The 12,500-nt window shown below is 39.5% G+C and overlaps 1 protein-coding gene across 1 annotated transcript in view; it reads right to left on the reverse strand.

The window, feature by feature from the left end:
- The window catches only part of LOC106874470 (rho guanine nucleotide exchange factor 7), a 146,341-nt gene that overhangs the window by 16,650 nt on the left and 117,191 nt on the right, over nt 1–12,500 (reverse strand). The window contains exon 15 of the mRNA XM_089348360.1: nt 370–442. Within this exon, the coding sequence (XP_089204486.1) occupies nt 370–442 (73 nt within the window). The remainder of the gene's footprint in view (nt 1–369; nt 443–12,500) is intronic.

Genomic DNA, 12,500 nt, shown 5'->3' on the forward strand with positions numbered 1-12,500 from the left:
TTATTATTATTATTATTATTATTATTATTATTTTGTATAACAGTACAAAGTATTTTACAATTATTATTTGGATTTTTTTTTTAATATTTACTTGAAAATAACAACTTATTTCATGTGAAGTACTATTCTGGAAAGAAAGATCTATACTTTAAATATAATTCCATCATTTAAGACTCTAGGCCATGTGTGCAATTCATTTTATTTATCATAAAAAAAAAAGAAAAGAACAACAGATAGCACAATATCCAGCAAAATATTTAACAAGACATGTAATAGTATGTGAAGAGCAACACAGGGTGAACTGACTGAGCAGTATAGTAGAAACTATAGCAACATTCGAAAAATAAATATAAAATAGGTAAAACACACCTGCTGGCACCTTGATATCTGACCAGAGAGGGACAAGGAAGAGAAAGAGAGAGATGAAATAAGTTATGTTCATGTATAGTCAGGTAAACTGAAATCATTCTGCTCAATTTTACTTGACAACATAAAACATGTAATAACAAACAAAAGTAAGAATATACATTCAAACTGTCACAAATACTGTAGTTAATCATACATTTAAGACAAGTCAGTCCAGACTGCAAGGAATTCATTCATCTGTATAGCATGGTCCAGTTTAAAAATACTGTAATTTTATGTGATCTTACAGAGACTACATTATTCTCTATTTGCAAATGTGTTCATGTACATTGAATTAAGTTTCCATGTCAGACACAGCCTGTGTCTGGAGAATACACACAACACACACACACTAAATATCTTCTGCCAAACCATGTTTCTAAGCATGAATGCAACAAGAACTGATAGTCCACCATCATCAGTGGAATTGAAAGAAGCAGTTACAGAAGTTACTTCTCAAATACACAATTGGTAAAGAAATATTGTTAAGTAACAAAAGCTAAACAATAAAAAAAAATCTTTAATATATAAATCTTTAATACATATATATATATATATATATATATATATATATATATATATAATAAAAATGAATGTGTATGTGCATATATATATATATATAAGCAAACATTTCACCTGCAAGAAACTTTTGGTTCAAATCATGTTGCAATATATTTCTGTCTAAGTCAAGTAAATTCATAATTATAGATGATTCCACTTATGGAATGATGAGACTCCAAGTGATTATAATGAAAATATTTCAAGTGTTTAATGATTGTGAGACAATGATAGCACAAAAATTGTTTGTACACATTTCATTTTTCCCTTAGGAAAAATAAGAAAAGAATTAAACCTATTGAATTTTTATCTCTGATGTATGTGCATAAGTGTACATTCATGTACATATGTGGAAATTTCATACAAATAAAAACATTGTAAAATTTTCAAATAAATAAGATTTCCCTAAAAGGGAACAAGGTAATATTTGTTTATCTGTTTGTTTATCTCTCCTATATATATATATATATATATATATATATATAATTCAAATTTACAGAAAACTACATATACTACATGTATATACATACATACATTATTAGGGCCCTGGGATATATAGCACATTGCCTAAATACCAATCTTGAGAAATTAGGCTTCTTAAAACCAGAAAGGAGAAAGCTAATTCGAAGACTACAGATCCAGTCCATCACTGGAACTGTAAAAATCTGTAAAACTTTCCATAAGTTTATCATTTGAATATATATGAGCATGTCTAGATATGTAACTATATGCATGAGAATATATACATAAAACATACAAACCTACACGCACATACATACATACATACATACATACATACATACATACATACATATGGTGAAAGGAATGAACAAAAAGAAAAAGGACAAGTCTTAAAGCTTAAAAATAGAAGAGAAGGTGTCATGATTTCTTGACTGCTACTCCTTCATCAGAAGACCAATATAGGTGTGAAAGAAGAAAAGTCAATGAGAAGAAAGTGAGAAACAGGCAAGAAGTTAGTGGCTAAGAAGGAATGCAGATCCAGGGGGTGGGGAAGAGTTGAGAAGGAAAGAAAGAGTAGGTATCTATGTGATCCATGGGTGTGCAAATATAGAAGAGTAAGAAGTTTTGCAATGGACATTAAAAGGGGAACGCTGTGCATGAGGTGGGTTTGTAGTGTGTGTATCCATACAGAAGTGTGCAAGTACAGACGTATAGTGGTATGGAGTGGGGTTTTGGTTTGTGTGTGTGTATGTATGAGAGAGGGAGAGAGGGGGGGAGAGAGGGAGAGAGAGAGAGAGGGAGAGAGAGAGGGAGAGAGAGATCGTAATGAGAGGCAGTGAAAGTAGGTGCAAGAGTGAAGCAAAAGGAAAGCAAGAGGAATGTCCATTCCTCCACCCACCCACCCACTTTCTCTACCCACAATTCCTGGGAGAGATGTGAGGTAGAATCTTTAGGCACCACTTCCATAAGTTCCTATCAGAAGCAACTGGCGGGACATTCTGGTTGGATTCCCATGTGTGACCAACTGAAACTATGGATAGACTTCAACCATTTTCATTCTTAGTCTAACCCTAGGTCTCCTGCCAGTTGGCTCAACTTGAAGTATCCATCTTATGAGTCTTTCCTGTAACATTCTCATCATGTGCCCCCAGTACTAAATTGTAACCTCTCAATGTGGAGAAGTAGCAGCTTAACCTGAAGAGACTACATGACCTCTGAGCCATGCACCATTGAGTAACATTATGCCAGAGATCTGAGGAACCCCATTTTAGCCACTTGTATCTGTCTTTCAGTTATTATCCAACATTCATGACCATGGGTTAAAATAGGCACAAAACCAAATTGAAGATAGCATGTTTAGGTTTTTTTTTTTTTTGTCCTTTTTTACTTCTATTCTGAAGACCAAATGGTGGAGCTGGCACATTACAATGTCTCTGATGAGCTCTCAACCAGTCAGTGGCCAGTTTGCCTGATATTGATAAATATTACAGACAGAACATTGGAAGCATGTATCAAGTAACTAAAAGTGCAGCAAAAAGGAAACCTAAGCAGAAGGTGTAGTGGTTGAGTCCAGTATGGGTGGAGGTGTTACAAGGGAAAGAGCAAGTTTGATAGCCTGGACAGGAGCAGGATCTGGGAGAGAAATGAGGAAGGAGCTATGGATAAGGAGGCTAGAAGATTGTGAGCATGCTTAAAGACAAGAATAGATGGAAGAGGGAAGTGGAAGATAGCAGAAGTCAAAGAGAGTGGTGCCTTGTAGGGGCAGAGTAATAGGGTGATAAGGGGGAAGGAGAAGCAATGGGTTGGATTCTGGATGCTGGGTGTGAGGGCTAAGGTGTGTTCAATGGCATAGGTGTGGGAGAGGGCAGGTTGGATAAGGGTGAGTGGATAACTATGTCATGTGAAAAGACAGGTTGTATGTACAGCCTACATCTCAATGTCATGGTTACTGTTGTAGAGGGACTGGAGATGTAGGAGCTGGGAATAGAGGAAAGAGTACTAGATGTAGGTAGAGCGCAAGGAGATTTCAAGGGAATAGTGGGAGTTGGTGGGTTCGTAGAAGACAGAGGTAGAAATGGTGAGGGTAAGGCAGTCAATAGAGATCGTGATGATGAAGGAATGAATGGATGGATGTATCAGTAGAGAGGAGTGAAAAGAGCTGATGAAGGAGATGAATGTATTTAGCAGCTTATGAGTAAGAGGTTGCAGTGAAACAGTCATTGATACAATTGCCATATAGCTCTGGAGTAACCAGTAAACAAGGAGAAGAAATGAGATGTAATGTAGTCAACAAATAGGCTGGCCATACTCATGGCCACTCAAGTGACCTGTCCATACACTTTACCTACAAAGGAGCATAGAAGTACTGAAACAGAGAGTGGTGTGAAGGTCAAGAAAATGTTTGAGAACCAGGAGGTCCCCATCACGAGGGATGACAATATATAGGGAGTTGATGTCCATAGTGAAAATGAGGAAGAGCCTGAGGAGAAAGAGTACAAGAGGCAGAGAGCATTGTTGGAGGTGAGAACAGCTCAGTGGGGAAGTTACAACAGGGTAACGAAGGTTTTCTGATTTATTGATCTTGGGAAGAAAGTATATGGTAGGGATACAGAGGGTGATGAACAGTGAGATGGGAGGCAGTGGGGGAAGAGTGAAGAAAAGATAAGCTGGCAGATATTTCATAACACAACATGACTCATATCCTTAACAATGTTCAAAAGTTCATGCAGTTTTGGTTTTATAAATTAATGATGAAATAAAGTCAACAAATCTTCCTTTAATTAATGCTCTTTTTAGCAAATATTTTTACTTCAGTTTTCTTTTTTGAACATTTGTATTTAGATCATTATTTTCCATAAATAGTATCAATTCTGAAGTTTCCTGCACAGACATTTGTAAATAAATTAATATCCAACTTGACATTTGAAATGTGAACAAATGGCAGCTGATATATTGGCTGATTGCTATGCACAAGCTTATTAACAGAAACAGATTTATTAAATAAGTTAATGCAGGTTCCTTTTGTTCTGTTTTGTTTTTTACTAAAACTAGTAGGAACATTTAATCCTCTTAATACCAACTTGTCTGAATTTGTCCCCAATAAAGTGTTCATGTTTAACCCTTTTGTTAACATATTTCTGTTGATATACATTGCTTTTTGTTTCAATTAACACTGAAAATAACAAATAACTCAGTAAAATAATTTTGTTATTATTAAGCCAGTGTTCGCAACATAAATTAACAGGAAGATGGTGCCATAGGACAAAAAGTGGTCTCAAGCAGGTTGGTTTCAAAAGGTTTAAATGAAACCTCAGTCAAAATTTAATCATAACACAAATGATATCAAAAGACTTCAGTTGACCAACACAAGCAAAGTATAATATAACATACTAAATTCTTCCAAAACTTGTTTATACTGAAAACAACCGAAATAATTAGTCCATTAGAAATATAGCCCCAAAAAGGTTAAGAGAGATATTTTAACCACAAACTACATTTCAAAAGAGGGTATTAGGTAATCAAACCAATGCATAATACTTTACCGAGTCAAAAATGAGAAACAATATTGTTGATGCACTTACTCAAGATTGTTTCATATCCTAATGTTTGCTTCACCACAAAATTAAGCTCTTAAGAACCTCACTTGATATTAGCAACATAACATATGACAGTAATGACACTGTCAATCTCAACCATACATGATAACAAAGTACAGCAACATAAGAGAAGTATTTGTTCACAACAACATTGCTGACTGTCACACATTAAGTAGTTTTCTCATTTAGAATTCTACCCATGCCATAATCTTTTATCAATTTTTTTCAACAACTTTCCAGTTACTTCTTACATCTAAGAACTACACAGATTTAATAACTGTTTTAGCTAGATGATAAATAAGTCACTAACTATTGCACAATTAATATGATTCTAACACCATTCAACAGATACACATAAGAATGTATCATTACATTTGCTAATTGAGAGCCATTAATAAAATATGTGTAACCAGTTACAAAATAATCACTGTTAACACTCCACCATCCTTCACAGTATTACCTAGAATTTCAGAGAAGGCAAATGATATTTGGGCGTGTATATTTATACACACCCCAACACAGACAGACAGACAGACAGACAGGCAGACACACAGATAGATATAGATTACATACAGATGCAGAAATAGCATTGTGGTCCAGAAGTTCACTTCTTAACAGGTTCACTCTCACCAGGCCACACTCTAGACAAGTAGCTTCTACAATAGCTCCAAACCTACCAACCAAAACCTTGAAAGTGAATTTGGCAGGCAAAATGAAAGACATCCATTGTGTACGTGCACATGTTTATATAAGTGTGTGCATGATTTTCCGTAACTGTGTATGTGTGTGTGTGTGTGTCTGTGTTTATGTATGTGTCTGATTATATTCATGCTCTACAAAAGTCATGTGAGCAGTGTTCTTACAGCCACTTTTGTAACCAAATTATGCCTTTGATGACACATGAAATAAGAACTTTGCATGAAAGACAATTAAGGGTTAGAAATCAGAAAGGCATTTAGCTATAAAAGCAATGCACATATGTGTAGATATATAGCACCGGTATTGCTAGAAACAAAAGTCAATAACAACTCATAGCCATAATAATGGACCTTTTTATTTATTGACAAGGGAGGGAAGCTCCCTAAACACTGTGTATAGCAATATCACCAGTGATTTCGCATTTAGATTAATGCTCATCAGCTATTCTAACAAGCACTTTGGGTTGAATGCAACTCGCACTGGCAGTTTATAAGATGACTATAGAAATCATACATGGATTTCATTAATGATAAAGGTGTAACTTATAAATAACAAGGGAGGCTTGTTAGCAATTTTTCAACTGAAAGACAAATACATACATACATACATATATACATACACACACACACACACACACACACACACACACACACACACACACACACACACACACACACACATATATATATATATATCGAGCGGGATCGTTGCCGGTGCCCCTGGACTGGCTCATGTGCGGGCGACACATGAAATCTTTCGAGCGGGATCGTTGCCAGTGCCCCTGGACTGGCTCATGTGCGGGCAACACATGAATTCTTTCGAGCGGGATCGTTGCCAGTGCCCCTGGACTGGCTCATGTGCGGGCGACACATGAAATCTTTCAAGCGGGATCGTTCCCAGTGCACCTGGACTGGTTCATGTGCAGGCGACACATGAAATCTTTCGAGCGAGATCATTGCCAGTACCACTGGACTGGCTCTTGTGCGGGTGACACATGAAATTTTCGAGTGAGTTCGTTACCAGTGCCCCTGAACTGGCTCTTGTGTGGGACTGTTGTAGGATTTTCGAGCGAGATCGTTGCCAGTGCCCCTGGACTGGCTCATGTGCGGGCGACACATGAAATCTTTCGAGCGGGATCGTTGCTGGTGCCGCTGGATTGGCTCATGTGCGGGTGACACATGAAATTTTCCGAGCGGGATCGTTGCCGGTGCCCCTGGGCTGGCTCTTGTGCGGGTGACACGAGGTCTTTCGAGCGAGATCGTTGCCAGTGCCCTTGGACTGGCTCTTGTGCAGGTGACACATCAAATTTCTTTGAGCGAGATCGTTGCCGGTGCCCCTAAACTGGCTCTTGTGCGGGTGACACATGAAATTTCTTCGAGCGAGATCATTGCCGGTGCCCCTAAACTGGCTCTTGTGTGGGGTTGTTGTAGGATTTTCAAGCGAGATCGTTGCCGGTGCCCCTGTACTGGCTCTTGTGCAGGTGACACATGAGGCTTTTCGAGCGAGATGAGCGTGGCCGTTGCCAGTACCGTCTGACTGGCCTTCGGGCGCGTGACACGTAAAAGCACCCACTACACTCTCTGAGTGGTTGGCGTTAGGAAGGGCATCCAGCTGTAGAAACTCTGTCAAATCAGATTGGAGCCTGGTGTAGCCATCTGGTTTCACCAGTCCTCAGTCAAATTGTCCAACCCATGCTAGCATGGAAAGCGGACGTTAAACGACGACGACGACGACGATGATATATATATATATATATATATATATATATATACAAATATACATACCTATATATATATATAAATATATACACAGATATACATACCTATATATATATATATACATACATATATTTATTTATTTATGGGTTTCAGCCAAGTGGCTGTGGTCATGCTGGAGCACCACCGTGATTTTCTGTCTTTATGCTTTGCTCTATTCACGTTCCTTGCATGGCTCTTCTCCTGCACCTGATATAGTCCAATCAAGAGTTTTGATGGCACATCTGGTGTATAAGAGAATTTGACATCGCTGCCCTAAACTGTGTCTCATTTCGAGCCATTGGTTCGTCTGGTATCGTGGAGAGGAAAGCGTCGAGTTTTGTCTTGAAGACCTCCACATCCGTGTCTTGCAGGTCTCTCAAATGTTTTGGCAGGGCATTGAAGAGCTGAGGTCCTCTGAAACCGAGGCTGCTGCAGTATCTTGTTCTTATGTAAGATGCAGTGGACGGCACCTTTGGCACCATGGAGTGGCGACCCGTGCGGGCATTCCTGTAGTACTTGATGCTAAAGTTTGGCACCAGTCCTTCCAGTATTTTCCATATGTAAATTATTACATATCTCTCCCGCCTGCGTTCCAGGGAGTAGAGACCTAGTGCCTGCAGTCGCTCCCTGTAGTTCATCTGCTGGACTGTGGCAATCTTTTTTGTATAGTGCCTCTGAATTGCCTCGAGTTCTGCTGTCCGTTTGACGCTGTGTGGTGACCACAACTGAGAGCAATAGTCCAGGCGGCTCAGGACAAATGTCTTCCGCAGAGTCAACATGACTTTTTGATCCCTTGTACGGAATGTCCTCAGTATCCACCCTGCCAGTTGTCTGCACCTTGCTGTCAACTTGACAATGTGCATGTGAAATGATGCATCACTTCACATGTTGATGCCCAGATCTCTTACTGTTTGTGGTTCTGGGATTGCAGTACCTCCATGTCCTGTGTATGCCAGTTGGGAGGCACTTGTGGCCTTGTAGCGCAGTACTTGAAATTGTTTTTGCATTGAACTGCATATTATTTTGCTCTGCCCACTCATATATGGCATTTAGGTCATTCTGCAGGCTTACAATATCATCAAGATTCTTTATTGCCTGAGATAGCTTTGTGTCATCAGCGTAGCTAGTGACAGTGGCTCTCCGAGTGACCGTGGGCATGTCCAGAAGGGCCACTATGAACAGTAGTGGCCCCAGAACATTTCCTTGCGGAACACCGCTCAATATTTGTGTTTCCCTAGATAGTTCTCCATTGGCTGCAACTGTCTGATTTCTACCATTCAGGAAGTCATGCAGCCACTCTCCTAATTTACCAGCTATGCCAAGGTTTCGCAGCTTGTGACATATCAAGCCATGATCAACTTTGTCAAAGGCTTTTGCAAAGTCGAGATATATCACATCAACATTTGAATGGTCAAGTAGCTGCTTCAGGACCCAGTCATAATGCTGCAAGAGCTGCGTGAGGCAGCTTCTACCTGGACGGAAACCATGCTGGGTCTCATTCAGCAAGTCATTTTCTTCTAGGAACGCAATCAATCTCCTTCTGACAATTCGTTCCATGACTTTGCTAATATGTGAAGTCAGAGAGATGGGCCTGTAGTTCCCAGCCTCTGCTCTCCTTCCACCTTTATGGACAGGACATATGGTGCCTTCCTTCAGCCTTTTGGGAAGTTTACCATTTGCAAGGCAACTCTGGAAGAGTATCCGGAGTGGTCCTGCTAATTCTTGTTTACACGACTTTAAGAGGATAGCCGGGAAACCATCGGGGCCAGTTGCCAAATTTAGGCTCATTTTATTTATGGCAGCTATTACATGTTCCTCTTCAATGTCGATGTAGGTAATGGATGCAGTCTTTTTCTGCTGAGTGCTATTGTCAAAGAAATCAGCTGGGTTCTTTATCTGTATGTGACTCAGAGGAGAAGTGAAGACACTCTTGAATTGTGCACTGAGCACTTCACTTATCCATGTGGGATCCGCAGTCAGTGAGCCATTAGGCAGGAATAGGGGTCCTATCTAATACTGTACTGTAGCAGTCTCTTTTGCAAATCTATAGAAAGCCTTGGGGTTTGTTTTTATGCTTTCTACTGCTCTCTTCTCCTTCTCTGCTCTCTCTTTTTCATGGGAGAGTTTAATCTTGTTTTCTATTTCTAACAGTGTTAGTTTTAATTTAGCCCTTTTCCTATCCCCCAGTTCTTTATTTAACTGGTTTGAGACCTTTGTTCTGTGTCTCATAATGATTTTCCTGTCTCTAGGAATTCTATTGGCATGTTTGCTGGTCTTTCTATATGGCACGCATTTGGTGCATATGCCTTGTATAGTTGACATAAAATGACTTAGTTTGAGGTCATTGTCTTGTATAGAAAGGCTGTCATGCCAGTTTTGATTTCGAATCTCTCTGCAAATTGACTTCCAGTCCGCCCTGTGGAAATTCAGGTTGGATATTGCTTGAGTCCTCCTGGTGGGGTGGGTGTCAGTGGGTTGCCTCGGACCATACATAGTTAATTCTATAATGTTATGATCTGAGAGAGATGTGGGCATTATTTTCACATTATGGATTAGGCTCACATTGTTTGTGAAGCAGAGATCTAAAATATTGCTTCCTCTGGTTGGTTGGAGTATCACTTGTTCCATGAACAGCATGTGGGATAGTTCAAACAAAGACTTTGCCTGGCTTTGTTCGTGCAGTGACATCCCAGAGAGGATGTGACCTTCAGGCCATTTAACATTTGAGAGGTTAAAGTCGGCTAGGAAAAGTATATTGATGTGTTGGTCCAGATTTGTCAAGACCTCTTCTATGCGTCTGAGGCTGTCCTCAAATTTACCCTCCTGCTTTGCGGTATTTGGTGGACGGTATGTTGAGCATACAACTACATCAATCTGTTTTATGTGTACTATTAAAGTATCACAGATAGAGTTTGAGTGTGATAGGAGTAGTAGGGGTGTGACATCTCAGATGTACATTGCAACTCCCCCATGACTTCTATCCCTCCTGTCTGTTCGGAGTACGGCATACTCTGGTATGTTTATCTCCACATCTGCTATATTAGGTGTTAGATGCGTTTCAGTAAGCACCATGCATATTGCTTGATTGCATGTAACTAGGTCTTTCAAGTATAGAAACTTGTCTTTGCCGCCTGTTTGTAATAGGCCCAGGATATTCAGTAGGAATATGGGTGTGACATCTGTGCAGGGGTTCCTGGTGTTAGCGGTGGCCATCCCTGATCCATCATCTGTGGTGGTCTTGGATAATGGTTCATGTGATGTTGACTCTGCATCCACGTTAACTGATGTACCATTTTCTGGGCCATGCTTAAAAAAAGCTTGCTGGTTAGCTGCTGCAGTTCGTACAGCCTCTGCATACAGCCTTTTGCTGGGAGCAGAAGGAATATACGGACTTCTCTCTTTGTGAGTCCTGTTGGTATTCAGTGGACTATGTGTATGTAGGGTTAAGCTTTCTGGTCTCCCTTTTCTGTGCTCCCACTTATTTTGTTTTAAGTGGTTATCTACCTTGTTTAGCTGGTGGTGTTTGGGGTGGTCAAATTTGCAGTTTCGCCCCTTTTCCCCATGGCAGCAGGTACCATTTAGGTAGAATTTACAGATCTGTTTCTTTTTCTCTGTATGACGTGCTTGGGCTTGAAGCCTGTTTGTGTTTGTGTTCACCGTCTTCTTGTCTGCTCTCCTGTCTCTGTCGCTTGGTGTGGTGCTGTGTTGGCTGTATTCACCATGGCCATTGCAGCCCTCAGCAGTGGCTACAGCACTGGTGGCATTTGCCTTGTCTCGGTGGTCCGTTTGGTCCTCTTGAGCCTGAGCACAGTGTGCAGAGTCTTCACTGTCCTTTTTTGTGTCCGCGTCTCTCATAATGCTTTCTAGGAGGTCAAGGTGCGATTTCACGAGCTCGTAGGAGCTAATGAGCTCTAGTTTCTTTCGATCAATTTGAGCCATTGACCTGTGGAAATTGTACCTATCCAGGCTTTCGGCTATTAGATCATTTGCTGGTGATCCTTTGGCTAGGTTCCATGCTTGTACAAGAAGGCGAACTTCCTCCAGTTGCCAGTTTTGGTGCATCTTCATCTTCTTGTTAGCCTCAACTTGGCGCTGTACGAAGTTTCGTCTGCTGGTATCCATGGTGCACGATATTTGAGAGAGAGAGAGGTTATCTTAAAGTATAGAGAAATAGTACTAGAAAGATAGAAAATAGTATAAAGAGGGGAGGGAGAATACGAAGTAGAGAGAATAGAGAGTGCGTACAGATTACGAGATAGATAGATAGATAAAGAGAGAGAGGGGATGAGAGAGAGAGAGAAGATAACTCAAGAGAGAAAACAAACAAAACAAAATGAAAATGAAAAGAAAAACGAAAATATATATACATACATACATATATATATATACATACATACATATATATATATACATACATATATATATATACATACATACATATATATATATATATATACATACATACATACATACATATATATATATATATATATATATATATATATGTATGTATGTATATACGAGCGAATAGAGAGTCCGTACAGAGTACGAGATAGATAGATAGATAGATAGATAGATAGATAGATAGATAGAGAAAGAGAGAGAGGATGTGATACGAATAGAGATGTATGAGAGAGAGAGAGAGAGAGGAGATAACTCGAGAGAAAAAACAAACAAAACAAGACAAGACAAAATGAAAATTTATATATATATATATATATATATATATATATATATACCTATATATACATACATATACATACCTATATACATACACAAAAGATTCCAAATTCTCTACTACTATTACAATAACTTCCCTGTCTATCTCTCTCCCTTTCTTGTTCTTCATACTTTGTTTTTCTCTCTCAACCCTCCCCTATTCTTCACTACCTTTCACCGTTCCCTCTATCTCACTCCTCCTCCTTGACCCTCTCGTTGCTGACACGTAACGAAAGGGATTCTTTCTTTCTACTTCCTGCCTTCCTATAGAGAAGACGTGAATTTTTTTTGTCTCTCATTCACA

The sequence above is a fragment of the Octopus bimaculoides genome, chromosome 3 (genome assembly GCF_046866305.1).
Source record: "Octopus bimaculoides isolate indiv1 chromosome 3, ASM4686630v1, whole genome shotgun sequence".
Classification (NCBI taxonomy): Eukaryota; Metazoa; Mollusca; class Cephalopoda; order Octopoda; family Octopodidae; genus Octopus; species Octopus bimaculoides.